The sequence below is a fragment of the Octopus sinensis genome, linkage group LG4, assembly GCF_006345805.1.
Source record: "Octopus sinensis linkage group LG4, ASM634580v1, whole genome shotgun sequence".
NCBI classification, from domain to species: domain Eukaryota; kingdom Metazoa; phylum Mollusca; class Cephalopoda; order Octopoda; family Octopodidae; genus Octopus; species Octopus sinensis.
The window spans coordinates 73,286,768-73,307,481 of record NC_043000.1 but is presented as its reverse complement, the minus strand read 5'-3'; the positions used below and the strand labels follow the sequence as shown (position 1 = coordinate 73,307,481).

The 20,714-nt window shown below is 35.0% G+C and overlaps 1 protein-coding gene across 1 annotated transcript in view; it reads right to left on the bottom strand.

Moving 5' to 3' along the window:
* Positions 1-20,714, bottom strand: part of LOC115210489 — a 67,276-nt gene that overhangs the window by 33,121 nt on the left and 13,441 nt on the right. The window contains exons 3-8 of the mRNA XM_036502145.1: positions 19,261-19,345; positions 18,382-18,482; positions 9,074-9,208; positions 8,430-8,520; positions 4,927-5,051; positions 1,354-1,482 (exon numbers count right to left, since the gene is read on the bottom strand). Coding sequence (XP_036358038.1) covers positions 1,354-1,482; positions 4,927-5,051; positions 8,430-8,520; positions 9,074-9,149 — 421 coding nt within the window. The 5' untranslated portion in view covers positions 9,150-9,208; positions 18,382-18,482; positions 19,261-19,345. The remainder of the gene's footprint in view (positions 1-1,353; positions 1,483-4,926; positions 5,052-8,429; positions 8,521-9,073; positions 9,209-18,381; positions 18,483-19,260; positions 19,346-20,714) is intronic.

The window sequence follows — 20,714 nt, the reverse complement described above, 5'->3', positions numbered from 1 at the left end:
TAGCAGCAAAATTACCAACAATAAAAAGTGAAACTTGGCCAAAAGTAGATGTTCCATCATTGAGACTACACATCGATTTCATTGGTCCCTTATATGGTTCATACTACTTAGTGATAGTAGATAGTTTCTTTAAATGGCCAAAAATTCGTAGGTGCAAAAAGCCAACCTCCTCAGCTGTGACAAACATTTTACATGAGCTGTTTGCGAGATTTGGTGTCCCAAACACAATAGTGTCTGCTAATGGAATGCAATTTGTGTCTTTTGAGTTTAAAAAGTTTCATAAAACGTTTGCTGCAGAACATGTAACTACTGCACCATACCATTCCAGATCTAACAGACAAGCAGAACACTATGTTGATACAGTTAAGAGAGCCCCAAGAAAGTTGAATAAGGAAGCCATGGATGATGTAGCTCTACAACAATTCTTAAGAGTATACTGTATACCACCAAATTCAAATAAACCAGCAGGTATGTCACCAGTGGAACTGACATTTGCGACATTTGCAAAAGGAGGTGAGGTGAGGAGATGTAAAAATTATTACTAATAAAAGAAATAAATTTACACTCCCTAAAAAAAGAAAAACTTAAAATGGGGATGTTATGGAGAGAATAGTAACACCCCTCCCATGTGATGAGTGGTATGTGCTAATCATTACAAATAATGTGACATAGGAAGTTGAGGAGTGTCAGTTCAGTAGTCCAAGATAGGTAGTCGTGTTTTACTTGTTTAACTAACTATACTGCTATACTGGAGTGGTGTTATAATAGTTCAACAGGGGATACAACACATTGTAATATTTTCTCATAGCAAGACATGTTTTTATAGAAGATTAGAAATGAACAACTTCACTTGTGTGATGATGATGCCCATTTACAACCATCATGTGATGTTAAGACTAGGGTACATATGAATGCATGCACACACACAACAGGTGTATTTCAGTTTCCATCCACCACACTAACTCCAAGACCACATAACTGGGAAGCAAGCTTCTTAACCATACACCTATGCCATGTAAAAAATACTCACTCTACTCTATGGGGTGGTTGGTATTAGAAAGAGCATTTAGCTGTAAAGATCATGCCAAAACAGATACTGAAGCCTGGTGTAGTCTTCTACCTGGCTGGCTCCTGTCAAACTTTCCAACCCATGCCAGCATGGAAGATGGACGTTAAATGATGATGATGATTATATATATATATATATATATACACACACACACACACACACATATATATATATATATATATATATATTCAATTAAATATGCCCACCTTTTAAAAAAATTGGTCTTGTAAACTAGTCAGAAATCAATGTCAAATATGAAAAATAAATGTTGGTACACAACTTACCTGTTACAGATTTAACATTAAAAAGTATGAGGAATTTACATTGAGTCTTCTTTAGGTATTGAATGTGTATACTTTTTGCTTGCATGGAGACTTGATGATTAAAATAACCAATTTCAGATGGAAAAGATACTACAAAAGATCATAATAATATACTTTCATTTTTAGAATATTAAAATAACTTTTTCTTTCATTACTCACAAAGGAAAATTATACTTGAAAATTAAGAGTGAAATATTAAAATAAAATTGAAAATTTTGGTCATGTTTTCTTTTCTATACCATAAAGTTTGTAGGAGATTGTTTCACTAGAGTTTGTTTCAGTTAACATGTTGTTAAATGGTTGAAGGATATTTCTCTCACAGGATGGACAAAAAGTACAGAAAGAAAACTTTCTATAGAGTATCAGCAGGGAAAAATAAAAAAGTATACATTAAAATAATTAGGATGGTTATTCTGTTATATCAAGTTTACATGTAGTTTAAACCATATCCATATAACTGAAACAAACAAAAAAGAAATGCAGTGTAAATAACAGAAAGAATCAAAACTATTGAAAAGGTTGCAAGACACAACAAAAATTTTAGAAAATAGAAATAAGAAAAAAAAAGTGGAAATTCTACCAGTGAGTGTGTTAAATAATAAGGCACTAAAAGAGAATGACTCTCCCCAGACACAACAGAACTATAACTCAGAAAAACAAGCAATCGATCCGGTCCGTTCCATTTGTTGTCCCTTGTCAGAAAATCCTCCTTATTACACCTACCAACAAAAATGAATCCTCTGTCCAATTTCTATATTTTATGTTTAACAATATAGCTGATTCCCCTGATAGATATATATTTTAGATTTTTATTTTTATTTCTATATGGTTGAAATAATTTTTTTTTTTCTTACGCTGTCCCTTAAGATCATATCCCCTTAGTCGTATTGCTTTAGTTATTGTACTCACTCACATACCCATTTATTTATTTATTTACTTGTCTTAATTTAATTTAATTTAATTCAATTTAATCTAGTTTGAATGTTATTCTGCTTTCCTACTTGCCCATAGTGGCCACAGTTTTTTATCCATTTATTTTTTTTATTTATTTATTTACTTATTTATTTATCTGATTTGTTTTTGTGTTATCTGTTAACCATCAATGAACTGGAACTGTGTTATAGTTTTCAAAAAATAGCTGACCAATTAGGTTGCAGGACTGACCATAACCACTGCACACAAGGATTCAGAGACTTGTTGATCGAAAAAATAATGAACACCACTGTAAACACAAACATAACATATATTTATATGTAAACAAAATAAGAATCACTGCCTAAATTTACCCTTCATAAAAAACTCATCTTTAGAACGAATATACCTACCTATTCCTCACTGGACAAAATAACATGAATCTTGGAAGGCAACACTTGAAATCTATGACATATTTCCCTTTCCTATAACTAATCCATTTTACTAAATTTTACTCCTCTCACACTCTAAGTATTGCTCCTTTTCTTCTTATGCCCTCTTGAATAAGAAAAATATACTGTATCTATTAGTAACTGACTCTTGTATGTATCGGCTCTCCTAACCATTTAGACACCTGATGAAGCTTAGAGGCACACTCAACATCCAAACGCTATCTACCCATCCCTACAGAACACTGAAGAGATAGAGCTAGCATGGAGAATATCGTGGCCTCTTGGCAGAAACGGTGTGAATGTTTCACATGCAACACACAGTTGTTCTTGTGAAATCAAAGCCCATTCCTGGAGCAATTTTGCTTTCAGAGTTTTGAGCAAAGTATGAGAAGTGCTCAAGACACTCATCTCCAAAATGAACAAAAGAAAAAAATCCAACAAGTTGAGATTGGGGCTTCCTGAGAGCCATACATTCTTGCCTATGAGCGATGGAATATTTTTCTGAATCCTGTGTTGTGTCTGTTTGGAGCTGTGGGATGGTGCTGAGTCCTGTTGGTGGCTTCAAAGTGCACCATGAAAGTGTCCATTCACCCATGGATGCAGTTCAACTTCGAAGATGTCGCTTATGTATTGCTGGGTGTTCATTTTAACATCTAAGGGCACAAAAACAAGAGGAGACCTTCCAATGGCTGCCACAGTTTCCCAAACCATAAGACTGGATTTGGACATTGATTTATGAGTCTACACTCAACAGAGCAAGATACACTCCAAAGTTGGTCATTCTAGTGGTTTACTGTCTGTTTGATCTCCAATTTCTTTTCATCAGTGAATACTAAGTTGGGCAGCATACCTTCAGCTATCTGATGCAGGATAAGACGACTTTTTTTCAGTCTCATGGCCTTATAAACTTATGTGAGCACGTAATGGTAGATCATCTTGTAGGAGTGGGTCCTGAGATTCTCCTTCAGTACTCAATACAGCTTATTTTTGCTGTGGCAGCCAGTTTTCTGACAGAATGATGAGGATTTCACCATATCTTTTCTCTGGTACTTTTGAGAAGCTGAGGGGTTTGCACACTTCCTTTTCGACTATGTCCAGGTCGATCAGTGTGGAACCAGTCTCTTGAAATTTCTTGACAATTTTCCAGACTATTGTTCAGTTAATTTTAAGCTATATTACTTTCACCTCCTTTGTGGAGGGTTGTGATTGTATTTCAGTCTATAGGCATTATCTAATTTATAAATCTGAATTTATTTAGTCTGAAACAAAAAGCAGACACACTAAACTTTTACAATGATGTATAATTTTCATATTTTATCACGTTTATTGAAAGTAAAGTCTGAAACTTCGGTTGCCTTAATTTCAGGACACCCTGTATATATATATATATATATATATATATATATATAATATATTAATAAATAAAACATATGCATATATATGTACATATATGTACGTACCTACCTCTACATGTATATATACACGCATATATGAGTACAGGACACCAAAAAAACGTTGAACACAATGAGAAACGAAAACATAAACACAAACACAAGGAACTGGACATTTTTCTTAAACAACAAAAAAAGAGTACAGGACAAATAACACAAGGAAAAAACCCCTTCTTCAGTCGCCATGGTTTCATCTACTCTATGTTTCGAAGGTGAAGGTGAGACGTATCTTCGATAAGAAACTTTCCTTCCTGCGAAAAGCAAATCAAATAAAATTTGAGATCTTTTTGCAGAGGGGTAAAATGGTAACAAAACCAGGACAGTAACGACAGTACAAAATATAAGCAGTAAAAGACAGGACAAGGAAAATAACAAGACAATAAGGGCTGTTAACGCCGAACGAAAAAAAGTATTACGAACGCTAAATTCTGTGAACGGCGAACGGAGCAAAGAGAATTGCCGTCCACACCTCAAGAAGGTACAGGCTAGAAAGACGTGTGTGGGTCTTTGTGTCTCTGCTTATCCCTCCCACTGCTCGACAACTAGTCTCTATAACTAATTGGTTTAGCAAAAGAGACCGATAGAATAAGTACTAGGCTTTAAAAAAATATGTCCTGGGGTAGATTTGTGCGACTAAATTTTTTCAAAGCAGTGCTTCAGCATGGCCATAATCAAATAAATGAAACAAATAAAAGATAAAAGATACAGTAACAACTTACAATTATTTATTGACATGTCAAGATAACTTGGCAGACATGAGTTGTTAATATCAAGTTGCTGTAAATCTAATTCAATGTAGGAAGATTCATCTGTGTGAAGTGTGAAATGGCAATAATCTGGCAAGCTGAAATATTAATGACATTCAGTTATGTAATATTTTTACACTCAAGTAGACAAGGTGTATTACAGAAGTTTTGAGATTTTTTCAGGAGAGACATTTATTTCAAAGAAGTGCAAAACTTTAATCTTCTTCAAAGTAAGCTCCCCTGACTTCAATGCACCTGTAGCACTCCAACCACTTCATGAAGGTGCCATGGAAGACCTTTAAAATGAAGGTATCCAAGACCCATGCCGTAGCCTCTCTTCATCTTCTTCAAAATGACTGCCTGAGGTTCTCCTTCAGCTTGGGGAGTAATCAAAAGTCACAGGAAGCAAAATCTGGACTGTAGAGCGGGTGAGTCAAAGGAAGCAAGGTCTGAATTGTAGAGTTTTGATGCCCATCTTTAACAAGTTCTTGATCACCAGAATAGTAATAGTAGATCCAGCTTTTGTCATCAGAGATGCAAGTATTCTAAAATTGGAGGTAATGAGGTCAATCATCTCCTTGTTGTCACCAATGCGCCTTTCTTTCTGTTTGTCACTGAACATCCTGGGAACAAACTTTGCACAAATTTTGTTCATGTTTAGATCTTCATGAATAATTTTTCATGTTAAATTACCACATCAATATCAAACTATGCTTTTTTATACATTGCGATCTTCATCCGGAGAGTTGTGAATTTTCTTATCCAGCTCTGATATTCTGGCATCCCTCTCTTTCCCACACCTTTCATCTTCTCTGACCTCCTCTATACCATCCTTATCACAAAATTTTATTGCATAATAAGGTTCTAAATTGTCTTCTCAGCCTGACTGCATACTGCAAACTAGTCAGCTGTGATAAGCAATGTTAAGTAGGGTATGTTCAAAGTGCTCTTAGAGCGATCTCCTTCAATCTTGAATAAAAAAAGTTAGTTGCTCAGTTTATTAGATGAATAGTAATGATTCACTAAAATTACAACAATGTAAGGACAGCTATGACTGCCTCTCTTAAAAGATTCTCAAACCTTCTGGAATGCACCACATACAATGATGAAATTCACATTGATTTTTATTCTTAGAATTGACTAACAATTGACTATCATTTAGGTTGATTTAGTTGACAGTAGTCCACCTCTTACAGAGTTTAGTCATGTGGTTAACTAAAGGAAATCAATATTCCTCAGTTAAAGAAAATTTTAAATAAATTTAATTGCTTAGCATTTTTGTTATACAACTCGACATTTTCTAAACAGCTTGATATTTTCAAAACATTCAGCTATCAGTGGATGATTAACTCTATTGATGTCTCCAAAATATACTCAATGATTTCAGTTTAGCAACTCAAATCAATGAAAATTCTTTACAATGGTAAGCTGCACTTTTACTCAGTAACTGTTCATACAAAAATGGACTAGGCTAGAAACAGTTATGTCTCAGCCTTGTACAATGTGTAACAGGTAAATAGAAATGAACTATTAACCCTCCAGCCAAAAGTCTAATGCAGTGGATAATTTAGAAAGCCATGAATATGATATATTCTGTATAGGAGGGAGCCATGACTATAATATATTCTGTGAAAAGGATATAGAAACTACAAAGTCACCTTCAATATCATTTTGTTTTATTAAATAAATGATAAAGAACAGTCTTATAAGACATTTGGATTTAAGAGATGAATCTATGGTTTAATTTATGGTTTATTAAGGACATATATTCTAGGACACCCAGTGTTATAGTTTATTAAGAAATATATTAAGGACACCCAGCATGCTAGAAGTAGCAGCCAAATCTTCCTTAAATTATGTCTTGCATTCTTAAAAAAAGGAACACATACAAAGGATGATGTAGTCCTTCATACACTCTGTCTGAAAGAGAAGACAGGATGGACACTGGTGGAATGCATTGATTAGAGATCTGCTCAATCAGGGTCAATCTATGGCTGAACATTAACAGAGACCACTGGCTCCTGTTTCCAAATTAGACAATATAATTGAGGAATGTACTACACAAAGCATACAAAGATACTAATCAACTGAAATTTTACAAACCCATGCAAGAGCTTTGTGCAATTATTCAACCTGATAGAGACAGTAGCTAAATCACCCTCAAATCAAACATTATCACCTTAGTATAATCATAAAAAGATAGTATGATCATGATGGAAAACCTTTCATTAAGGTTCTGCTTGATCAGAATAGAACTGGTGAAACTATAACAACAATAACATTAGACGGAAATTATGCAGAAACCTCTCTATGTGTATGAGTGTGTGTGTGTGTGTGAGTGAGAGAGAGAGAGAGAGAGAGAGAGAGAGAGAGAGAGAGAGAGAGAGAGAGAGAGAGAGAGAGAGAGAGAGAGAGAGAGAGAGAGAGAGAGAGAGAGAGAGAGAGAGAGAGAGAAAGAGAGAGAACTGATGAAAAACTTGATACTGCCCCAGCAGTATCGAGTTTAGTGCTTAAAGTATCCTGAATTCAAATCCAATTGCTATGACTTTCATATGTTTCCTTCCAAATCAATATAAAATATGTTCAATCACCTATGAAAATGTGCTGTGATCTTTATTGTATATTTTGGCAGAGATGAAAATTTTTATCTTATATCTTGAAACTTAGCTTTTTAATGATCCATGCATTAAATAGATTAACTAAATTGAAATAGAAAAAATGGGGTCAAAAAATATATTATTAATCGATGACTCATCTTTTCATTTTCCCATGAGGTATGAAAGATAACTTCAGATAAGTTTGAATATTATTCTGATTTCTTTTGATGACCTTTACCATCCTGTACTTGCAAAATTATAAAAGGTTGTACATTTAATTTTGAAGAAAAATAGTTTTAAATAAATAATCTCTAAACAAGTAAGTAAATGTGCTAAAGTCCATCGTTTCCAGATGATTAACTGCAAGCAGTCAAATTTGCATATTATAATAATCAGTTATACTCATTATCTCACAAAATTAGCTAAGGACCGAGGAAATTAAATTGCAATAGAATTATTTACCTCAATCAAGTTTGTGATATCAAGACCAGCACAAGATGCCTGTGTCTCTGTTTGATTTTCCCGAATGATGTCATCTAGTTCTGTTGTGATTGTTTCTTGTATTAATCTCTGGTCAGCACTGATGGAACAGACCCATGATCATGGGTTTTCAGTCATGATTATCCAGCCTTTTAAAGGAATATAGAACTAAATTATCTATTGTATTCTTTTCTCTGGTAATAGTGTGTGATTTCAGGCAGTTTAAGTGACTTGTTTGATTCATGCTGTGCTTTATATCATTTGCAAGTAAAGTAAAGCAAAGTACTTTCTTTGCTTTAAGAAATCATTTTGTCTATTGTAGCATGAAGAAATGGATGCAAATCATTGAGAAAATTAGAATGAAATGAAAAGTGACTAAAGTACAAATTGTTTACTTACTTGTAATCAGTTCCACTAGCTGTTGATATCATAAACTGATCCTTAATTCCAGGATATTTGTATACTTTATTTTCTGGACAAGTTTTCTTTACCAGAAATAAATTGAGAATATCAATCCTGTAATAACAAAATACTTATATCTTAATAGTCTTTGTTTAATGAAAGTCATTTAAGCAAATAAAAGTATAAATTATATTGTAGCTAATGAAACTATGTTGATGATATACACATATACATGTATTTCCTCTCTATCTGTATATATTATCTTTTGTCTTTTCTTTTACTTGTTTCAATCATAGTGAGCATGCTGGGGTACTGCCTTGAAGAATTTTAGTCGAATGAACTGACTCCAGTACTTTATTTTTTTAAACCTGATATTTATGCTCAAGATTATCAATTGAACTTGCTAATCTTTCTCATCATCCTTGCCCCCTCACCTCACCCTCCTCCAAACTCTACTTTTCCCCCACCTCCCTTGTACATGTTTTAATATCATCAACCTGCAGAAGTTTGAGATGACTATCAACAACAATCTCACCAACTTTTGAAGACATGAAATCATCATGGGTGGCTTATTTCTTGCTTTAAATAAGAAAAATTACTAAAATTTTTAGAGTAGAATTGTCAGAAAGAAAACTAGTTACCTCTAGGAATAGTTTTGTAAGTGAGAACGAAGCCAGAACTGAATATATTTGGTTTGTTGTAGAATAAACCTAGCATGGGGGTCTTTGTTGTATACTGATGGATTTTATCATTCAAATGCTCGATTAGAGTGTTTCCTGAAAATGTTAAGACATAAAAAATAAAATGTATTTCACAGAATGTTTTACCATTTTAACATATACATTCGCTATTAAGATATCAATAATATCAATACGCTTAGTTTTGTTTGCTTTTGTCCATACCTGTGGTGTGTCACACTTCAAAGAAGCGAGAGAGAGAGAGAAGGACAGAGAGGAAGTAAGAGAGAAAGAGAGAATGAAAGAGAAAGAGAGAGAGAGTAAGAGGGAAAAGATAGAGTGAGAGAGAAAGAGAGAGAGTGAAAGAGAAAGACAGGGGTGACGGGTTCATTTGTGTTTTTAAATGTTTCAGAAAGGAAGTAAGAGAGAAAGAGAGAGAGAGAGTGAGGGAGGAAGAGAGTGAGAGAAAAAAGACTGAAAGAGATAGTAATTGGTGATGGTGTTCGCTTTGTATTTTTAAATGCTTATCACATTGCAAGAAAAGTAGATACATAGATCGAAAGTAAAGTTGATACATAGATACATACACACATTGCTAAATTATAAGCGGAAGAGAGGAGGGACACAGAGGAAGTGAGAGAGACTGTAGATACATTGATCCAAAGAGAAGTTATAGATACATAAACACAGCAAATATTGGATGTCACTTTCACCTTTCATTACCCCACGAGGATAAAACTATCTCGCAAGTGGCTGAGAACTCCACAAACATGCATACCATAAGGAGATTCAGCTTCACACAGAATGTGACAAGGCTGCATCTCATTTTTACCAGCTGAGTAGACTGCAACAAGGTGTACCTTGCTCAAAAACACAGCTCGCCACAGGAAATCATACTTGTGACTTTATGAATATGGGCCGAATACCCCTAACCACTCAGCCATGCATTGGATCTAGTCTTTCTCATTTGCAAAATGAGCCCCCTTTAATTTGCTCTGATTGCTTTCAATTTTAGTGTATTAATGCAACTCTGAATTTTGATTACAATCAACCAATTACTTTATCTCGTAAATTAAAGAATTTGATGTTATTTAGAATTAAAGTTGGGAAATTTGGGTAATTTTAACCAATCAACCGACAGCAAGGTATTAACAGATTGTTACTATGACAACTGCACATTGTGTTGTGTTTCACCTGCTTGTGTTGATTCTTCACACTATGAGATTTACTTCACCCACATGTTTTGTTTTAACAAAAGTTTGTAGTTATCAATTAGAATTTTATTATAGATATTTTTCTTAATATTTTACATATTTTTCATATAAAGCAAAAGTTGTTTCCGATTGGCATTATGAAGGTGAATGGAATACATGAACTTAATACAGATAGCTTGGCATTATTTTTTTAATTCTGCATGCAAAAACATATAAGATACAGATATTCTTTTTCTTGGGATAAATTCTTTGTTGACCAGTGTTATTCTTATCGTAGTTTACAAATCCAAACACAAAAATGTTACTCAACTTTAAAGCTTTTGGAGACAGATGCCCCCTTTTCACACACAAAGACATGACAGGTATACATAATACTGAAATACGTATAAAGGAAACACATTCAGACAAATATATTAATACTAGCTTAAGGTGACCCGCTCTACGCACGGGTAAGAGTGTGGTTGTTACTTTCTGTTGTTTCCTTTCAGCACATAAAAAGCACCATCCGAAAGTGGCCGATGGCAGCACCGCCTTGACTGGCTTCTGTGCCGGTGGCACGTAAAAAGCATCAACCGATCGTGGCCGCTGCCAACCCCCCTGGCACCTGTGCCAGCAGCACGAAAAAAGCAGCCACTACACTCACAGAGTGGTTGGCGTTAGGAAGGGCATCCAGCTGTAGAAACACTGCCAGATCAGACTGGAGCCTGGTGCAGCCTCCTGGCTTCCCAGACCTGGTCAAACTGTCCAACCCGTGCTAGCATGGAAAACGGACATTAAACAATGATGATGATTCTCCCTCTTTGTTTCTCTCTCACTTTCCCACTCTCTTACTTTTCTTTTCTCTCGGACTCTCCCTCGCTTTCTCTTACTCTCTATCTTTATCTATCTCTCTCCCTTTTATAAACAACAAAAGATCATGAGTAAGTTGAGAAATAAAATATCTTGAAAAATCAATCATAAATATCAGGCAGTGACAACGGAAAGGTCTGCTTCAAGGCAGACAGCAAAACAATAACATTTAAAAGGGACAGACGAACTCATGAGCTGAATAAAAATAATAGAATATTGGAAACCAAAGTTTGAAGGGATAGAATCTGAGGATAGTAGAGTCACCATGGCTGGCATTTCTTAACGACAGACAGCAACGTATTGACAGTTTAACGGCTGGCGTAAAATTTTGAACTTGATGTAAAAGAAAATTCCTAAACACCAAGTTTTGAAGTGATTCTTTCTCACGACAGTAGACTCACCATGGCAAGCATTCAAAACTTCTTCATCATGGACGGCAACACATTGACGATTAAAAGGCTGGCACAAATTTTTTAGTTTGATATTCCTAAACACCCGCTCCTGTAAATTTTAATCCCCTTCCAGCCCCATTTAGACCCCTTTTCACATTTTGGTTAATATAACCCGATTTCATTCGGGTCTACTGGGGCTACATTTTATAAGATGAGGAATTTTGTCCTAGAGGTCACACCTTTCATTTGAGGAAAAAAATAGTTGTCATGCAAACTCTCCAGCACTTTTAACATAGGTGTGCATATTTTCAGCTCAACCGACCACATAATGCACACATTATATATATATATATATATATATATATATATATATATATATATATATATATATGTGTGTGTGTGTGTATGTGTGAGTGTGTGTGAGTGTGTGTGTGTGTGTGTGTATGTGTGCATGCATTATATATACAAATGTATACAAATTATATATATATATATATAAATTAAATTAGAGATAAAACCACTAATAGGTAAATCAAACAGTGAAAAACATAAACCAAAACATAAAAATAAAAATATAATGTACAAAATATATAAAATATAAAACTGAGAAATTTAAATTATTTAAATTTAAAATTAAAATTATTAATTTATATTTATAATTTTTAAAAAAATATATATAACTATCAAAAAGTATTAAAAAGTTTAATATACATAAATACAGATATATACACTTTGTATATATACATTATATATACATATTTATATATAGAACACACACACACATATATAAATTAACCCAATAAATATTTGATTCATAATATTTGTTCTCATGATTGTGTCGTGGTAGTGGCGATGATAATTCTGTCTATGAATGCAGACAGACGTAGAGAGAGAGAGGATGTGAAAGCGCTGTTGAAGGCGGGGAGGGGGGAGATATAGAACGCTGTGAAACGATGTTATAAAGAGAAAGTGAAGGGGAGTTAGACGCTGTGAAACAACGTTATATATAGAAAGTGATGGGAAGTGCGTTTTTGGCCCTAGCAACGACACCTTTTAAAAAAGAGGATTTCTGACCTAGCCCACTCACATCCTCACCTCATTTTACATGTCCCTGTAAATTTTGGAGTCAATCCGACGGGATCTAGTGGCCTTTAACCCGTTCTCAATGCCAAAACCAGACAAACAAACAAACAAACCTTTCGCATTTCAGATTTATAATATAGAGATAACAAATTTTTTTAAATAATTAAAAAAATACAATCAATGAAGTGACAAAAGAAACAGTAAGATGATACATGATTATATTTGGTATTTCTGTTTATTTAGAAACCTACAACGAAGAGGTCTTTTCACAGACACTAAACCATAAATTTCACAGAGTACAGCTGCAAAGTTGACATCACTCCGCTAAACGCAGAAAATATCTATCTCGCTATTGGCTAAAAATACACAACTTTTCGATTTTTAAACCTTGTAACTTTTTCTTCCAATTTTTGGATCTTTACCTTTTAACCTACAGATTTAAAAAATAATTTTTTGTAATTAAACACTTTCAAACTTTGGACACTGGTAGAATATGTCATATAAAACATCTTTTACTCTTAGCATTTTTGAGAAAAATTTATATTTACGAAATTATTTCATGTTAAAGTTGTCCTATTTCGGTAATTTCAACCAATCAATGACATGTATTCAGCTGAATAAAATTACTGCTGTTGTTTGTCAACAAGAACTTCCGGTGGTGTATATTTCATTTGTCACTGTTATTTATGACAACCCTAACCCTAAAACCTTAACCCTAACCCTAAAACCCTAACTCTAAAACCCTAACCCTAACCCTAAAACCCCAACTCTAACTCTAACCCCAAAACCCTAACCCTAACCCTAACACCCTAACCCTAAAACCCAAACCCTAACCCTAAAACCTTAAAACCAGTACAAACGCAAAAATGATGTCATAAATAACAGTGACAAATGAAAAATACACCGCTGATAGTTTTTGTTGACAAACAACGGCAGTAATTTTATTCAGCTGAATACATGTCATTGATTGGTTGAAATTACTGAAATACGAGAACTTTAATTTGAAATAACTTTGTAAATGTAAGTTTTTCTCAAAAATGCTAAGAGTAAAAGATGTTTTATATGACACATTCTACCAATGTCCGAAGTGTTAAAGGAAAAGAGAAGGAAAGAGAGAAGGAGAGAAAGAAGAAAAAATGTGTTGATATCTTTTCTTTTAACAATTCTTTCAGATACAAAAGCACACACACACACACACGCGTGCACTCTCTCTCACTTTTTTCCCGTTCCTCACTCTCTTGTACTATCTTATATCTCTCTCCACCCCTACACATTCAATAGTACTATAAAAAGAGACAAAATTCCTGCAAAAGTTCAATCTGATGACTCCACTAGAGTGGACAAAAGTGCTAATATATGATATATGATTTATAAAAACATGTAACATACAAATAAATATCTGTAAATATAAAACCATCCAGATTTCTGAGTACCTCATTTCTTCTAATATATAATACCTGTACATCATCTCCTAACCTTCTAATATATATATAAATATATATATATATATATATGCATGTATATATGTATATGTATGCATATATGTATATAGATATGTGTGTGTGTGTGTATGTGTGTGTATATACATATATATGTGTATACATACATATATGCACACACACACACACACACATACATCGAGTTGATGAAGAGAGTGAGCTAATGTACAACACATACATTTGATGACTATAAATGAATCATTTGTGCTGGTCATTCAGCAAAAAGGCTTTAATAACTATCAATAAATGTGATAAGATATAAAAATTAAACATCATTATAAAAGCTTAGCGTGTCTGCTTTTTGTTTCAGACTAAATTCAGATTTATAAATTAGACAGTGGCTTTAGACCAAAATACAATCATAACCCTCCACAAAAGAGGTGAAAATAATATAACTATAGCGAAAAAGCTTAAAATTAACTGAACAATAGTCTGGAACGTTGAGTGGCCTGGATGTGGCCAAAAAAGAAGTGTGCAGGCCCCTCAGCTTGTCAAAAGTACCAGAGAAAAGATGCAGTGGAATCTTCATTGTCCCATCAGAAAACTGGCTGCCACACCAAAAATAAGCTGAACATCATTGTATTGAGTACTGAAGGCTGATCTCAGGACCCACCCCTACAAGATGATCCACTGTCATGAGCTCATGCAAGTTTATAAGGCCATGAGACTGGAGAGAAGTCGTCTTATCCTGTATCAGATTGCTGAAGGCACGTTGCCCAACCTGGTGTTTACTGATGAGAGAGTAAACTACCAGAATGACCAACTTTGGAGTGCATCAGGCTCTGTTGAGGGTAGACTTGTAAAACAACATCAAAATCCACAGTCAGTTATGATTTGGGTGGTTGTGACAGCCATTGGAAGGTCTCCTCTTGTTTTTGCACCCTTAGTTGTTAAAATTAAGACTTAGCAATACATTAGTGACATCCTGGAAGCTGAACTGCTTCTATGAGCGAATGAACACTTTCAAAGTACATATTGGAGCCTCCAACAGAACTTAGCACCATCCTACAGCTCCAAACAGACACAACACTAGATTCAGAAAAACATTCCATTGTTCATAGGCAAGGATGAATGGCTCTCAAGAAGTCCTGATTTCAAGCTGTTGGATTTTTCTGTTTGGTCTATTTTGTAGATGAGGGTCTTGAACACTCCTCATGCTTCACTCAATGCTCTGAAAGCAAAACTTCTCCAGGAATGGGCTTTGATTCTGCAAGAACAGCTGCATGCTGCATGTGAAGCATTCACACCTAGACTTAAGGCTGTGATTTGAAACAGAGGTGGTCATATCGAATAAATGTAGCAGTGTCATAATTGTGTTTTGCTTTGACAAAATTGAAAAAATTTGATTGCCTTAATTTTAGGACACACTGTATATATATATATATATATCTGGCACTTTATCAGTTACAAAAACAAGGGTTCCAGTTGATCCAATCAATGGAACAGTCTGCTTGTGAAATTAACATGCATGTGACTGAGCATTCCACAGACACATATACCCTTAATGTAGTTCTTACCCAGATTCAGTGTGACACAGCATGACAAGGTTGGCCTTTGAAATACAGGTGTTACTCATTTTTGCAGCTGAATGGACTGGAGCAATGTAAGATAAAGTGTCTTGCTCAAGGACACAATGCATCACTGGGAATTGAACTCATGACCTTACTATCATGAGCCAAATATCCTAACCACTAAGCCACATGCCTTCACCCCATCACACATATCTGGAGGTAGTTTTCCATGATATTAATCATTTGGCTGAAACTAGACTGTTTATTTTCTGTTGTAAATATGTAACTTCTTTTGTCAAAGTTTTTACATTTCCTTTCTTAATCACAGCTAATGGCAGAAGCCATGCAAGGTGTAGATTTCATTTCTCCCACTTGTTTTAAAATTTTCATGTGATATATTACTATAGAGATTAACCACATTTTGTACATATTTGCTAAAATATTTTTATAGATTTCAAATTTCTAGTAGCATTAATTGTATTTAAAAGTTACAATAAAAAATCACAAAAATTATTTTATAAAGTCTAAATAATAATTTCAATAGAGTCATGTAGAGTTCACAGTAGCCTGCACCACCTTTCTAACCCGTATCTACCCCTTCCCCTGCTAGCATAGCTGATTGAAAAAACATGAATTTACTCTTCTGGCAACTCACCTCTTCCTTCTCTATTATTAAATACAATATTTGGATGTATTCCCTTTATCCACCACATGTTTACATACATGTATGGTATGTGAGTTGCATACATGTACATGTGTAAATGTGTGTATTCATAAATGGAGGATGTATACATATGTGTGTATGGTTACAAATATACATATCAATCTTTGCTATATAACCCCCTTTCACCTTCCTTCTTCTTTTTTCTTCTGGCTTGCCTGAAATCTACCCAATCTTTCCTTGTTTCTCTTTGCTGGCTCTTGCCTTAGATGGTTTGTGGTACTGAGGAAATTGATATTTATTGAATAAATTAGCCATGTACAAAAGTCCTGTACTCGCTGGTGAGTGTTTTCACAAATCTTCTTTTCAGGTGCTGATGATAGTCCCCCAACTGTCTTCCCACTCTTCTTTCTAAGTGTATAACTTTAGGGCTACCACTTTTAGTAGAAGTGAAGGTGTCTAGATGTGTGATGTGTGCAAGAGGTAAGATGGAGGGGAACCTCACATGGGCAAAGAACAGAAGTGGGTGGTAGTGATGGGATGGGTGTAGGCAAACTTTTGATAGAAAGATGGGTAGATATAGTAATTGAAGCCAGAGTGTGTGACAGGATAGTGAAGCTGAGACTAGTCTACAATATATATATTTTTTCTGCCTATACTCCACAAATTGGGCTGGTAGATAATCAGAAGGACCAATTTTTAAAAATTCTTTTTGCAAACTAGTTGATGACAAGTGACAGAGAGTTGATTATTGTAGCAGGTGACTGATGTAAATTTGGAGTCCAGCTTAACCCTAAAGTCTTCCATGTCTTAACCTTGAATGCCTTTATTGTCTCTGCTGCAATTTTTCATTTCTACTTGGTCCCAATATCGGGGTCAATTCATAAGAATTTTCCCCTCTTCAGCGATAAATACGTGAGATATAAGTGAAATACTTACTCATACCCATGGAAAAAGCAAGTACCAAGTCCCGAGCACACCTAAGTACTCCAAATATATCCAAAATAGAAAATCTTCGGCACATCTCGAGACACGTGTGATTTGAACTAGAAACTTTCACAGGGTGAGAGAATCCGGAAGTGAACACTATTCAATTTATAACTAATGTAGGATAAAATATCTCACGTATTTATCGCTGAAGAGAGGAAAATTCATATGAATTGACCCCGAAATTGGGACCAATATAGTAATAACGGATTTTTTAGAAATTTCTATCGGTTTGTTTCGAGACGCATAAATTATAATGGTTATTGACATTTTTGTCTTTTTTTCGGCATATTTGGCATTTGAATTTTTCTTTTGCCCTTATTTTGTAAATTATATATATATATATATACATTCCAATTTTAAAGGGTCGAAACAAACCCTAGCAATGCCAGGTGATACTGCTAGTTATTAAATAAATTAAACCTAACCAAAAGTATCAAGCCATGTCAGCAGTAGACACAGGTATAAAAATAAAGGCGCAGGAGTGGCTGTGTGGTAAGTAGCTTGCTTACTAACCACATGGTTCCAGGTTCAGTCCCACCACGTGGCACCTTGGGCAAGTGTCTTCTACTATAGCCTCGGGCCGACCAAAGCCTTGTGAGTGGATTTGGTAGACGGAAACTGAAAGAAGCCCGTCATATATATGTATATATATGTATATATATATATGTATATATATATATATATATATATATATGTGTGTGTGCGTGTGTGTTTGTGTGTCTGTGTTTGTCCCCCTAGCATTGCTTGACAACCGATGCTGGTGTGTTTATGTCCCCGTCACTTAGCGGTTCGGCAAAAGAGACCGATAAAATAAGTACTAGGCTTACAAAGAATAAGTCCCGGGGTCGAGTTGCTCGACTAAAGGCGGTGCTCCAGCATGGCCGCAGTCAAATGACAGAAACAAGTAAAAGAGTAAAAGAGTATATCAAATTCAGCAGCATCAGACACTTCTCAAATAATGCTAATATCATACAAAGGTCACAAAAATGTTGTCTTGAGACAGAAGTCAAACAATTACAAAGTTTTATAATAAAAGACGAATTATACAGATATTGGATATAAGAAATACACACCATCATAGATATCAAGGTAACTCAACTCTTCAAACTTAACCAAATTTATTTGAAAAACGTGACTACTGTTAGTTGTTAGGGCCCATTGGCATTTTAGTGGACTACAATAAGAAGAGAAATTGTAAGCAAACTAACTTTCGTCTGTCAAAGAAAATCATTTGAAAGCAAAAATAGAATTAATGTTTCTAATCAATCAATAAGTATTTACTTATGTGTAAGTGTGATAAAAAAAAAAAAAAGAAAAATCTAACTTACTTGTTTGTGCAGCAATCAGGAGCGTGCTGCTTGTCAATTGTAATGTCTATTTATCCACATTGTTTTGAATTAATCATGCATTCTCTTGTAATTTTGAGATTTCAATGGTGTGTTTGTATATTTTTAAAATGACATTGTAAGGTAGGTGTGAGAGATTGGTTCATTTTAATATGAAACAAGTAGAATATTTGGGACAGATATGGCTGGATTAAATGATAAAGGGTTAAACTTTAGTCATGGTAGAAGTAAAAACCAGCAAGTCTACAAACCAATCATTATTTGCAACAACTGCTTATAGCAGTAAGCTACAAGCCTCTTTGGCACCTTTTAACCAAAATAAGTAGATTGAGCTAGTGAAAATTGTCTTGATAAGGGATAACACAGTGGTAAAATTATAAATGCAGACCATGTGCAGACCACATATTGTTGGATAAGAAGGTACGCAACGGAAAGGGATAATGCACTACTATTAGTGTTATTATTGCAAATATATGCAATATGGTGTGTGTCATGCATAGCATATTGTGGAAGTATGTTGTAGCATATTATGTCATAGGATAAAGGGTATGTCATATTGCATGTAAAAATTATTAAACACATACTCTGAAGCTGGAAGTAACTTACGTTATCAATATAATGTTATTATATGGTGGTTGTATATATCCACTTTCTCCTCCATTTATAAATTTGTTGTAGGGTTCTTTACATTCTGCAATGGAAGAATAAGGAATTTTACAAATAGAAATGTGTGTGTATATGTGTATTTGTTACTTCAATGATCACAGGTATCAAGACACACTCAGATACAAAACTAACACTCAGTGTATCTTTATATCAAATATAAAATACAATAGAAATAAATGTATAGCTATGTATGAAAGATTGTGTACATTTGAAATCATTCCTGCAGCATATTGTTGTTTAGCACCAAGTCAGCCTTGATCAAGCCATGACCATCTCTTCTTTTTGTCAGATATATGTATTTAGGACAACATTATGCAAGATTGATTGTACAGCATGATTTTCAAACAGGTATTAATTTATATGAGCAATGCTGGGTACATATAGCTATCATACATTTATAGAAAACAATAAACATAGTCTACTTCTGTCATGCTGGAATGATTAGTCGGCACCATTGTCATTGGTTCACTTGTGCATTGTTATGCATTGCTGTTTTAACAGGAGAGCAATTGAATATAAACTTCTAATGACTATAGGAGATTAGAAATGTGAGGATGAGCAGGAAAAAGAGGGTCATGATGTCAATGGTCAAGGGGATGACCAGAAGAGGAAGTGCAAGAAGGCAAGTGGGATGAGAGAGGCAGGCGTCAGCCTCTTTTTGCTCACTGGAGGCATCGTGAACAGACGTTAGGGAATTCACTCCCGGGTTGGTCAGATAGCAGCTGCTTATACTGAGTGACAGAGAGATTACTGCTAGTCAGGTGTCGATGAGAAGAAGGTAGGTGAACCTCTTTTCATTTCCCATGCACGACAAGCTATTTTGGTCAGATAGCAGCTGCTTATACTGAGTGACAGAGAGATTACTGCTAGTCAGGTGTCGATGAGAAGAAGGTAGGTGAACCTCTTTTCATTTCCCATGCACGACAAGCTATTTTGGCAATCATATATAGATATCATGGTCCCCTAACAGCAAAGATAAGGATCAGCAGTGATGTCATCAGACCTCTCTATGATGAAGGAGACGTAGTAGCTTAGATTCAAAAAGGTCAAAGCTGTGGCCAGGCTACAAGGCATCGAAAACGTAGCAAGCCTCATGGTGCTGAAATTGGGAGGGGAGCGTGCTGGCACTGTACCTCAAAATCAATGAAGAAGAACAACTGAGCGGGGCAAAGATCAAGCAGTGCTTGAGTGAGGCTTATACAGAGGGAGAGTACACCATTTTTGCTAAGCTGAGAATGGTCAGATGGGCAGGGGAACAGGTTGAAAAATATGCTGCAGAGGTACAGAGGCTGGCTGTGCTATCTAATCTCAGTGGAGAGGGTCTAGAGAAAGTAGCATCACTGGCTTTTGTGAATGGCTTTCCTGACAATGTGTTGGTGCAGCTACAACAATCA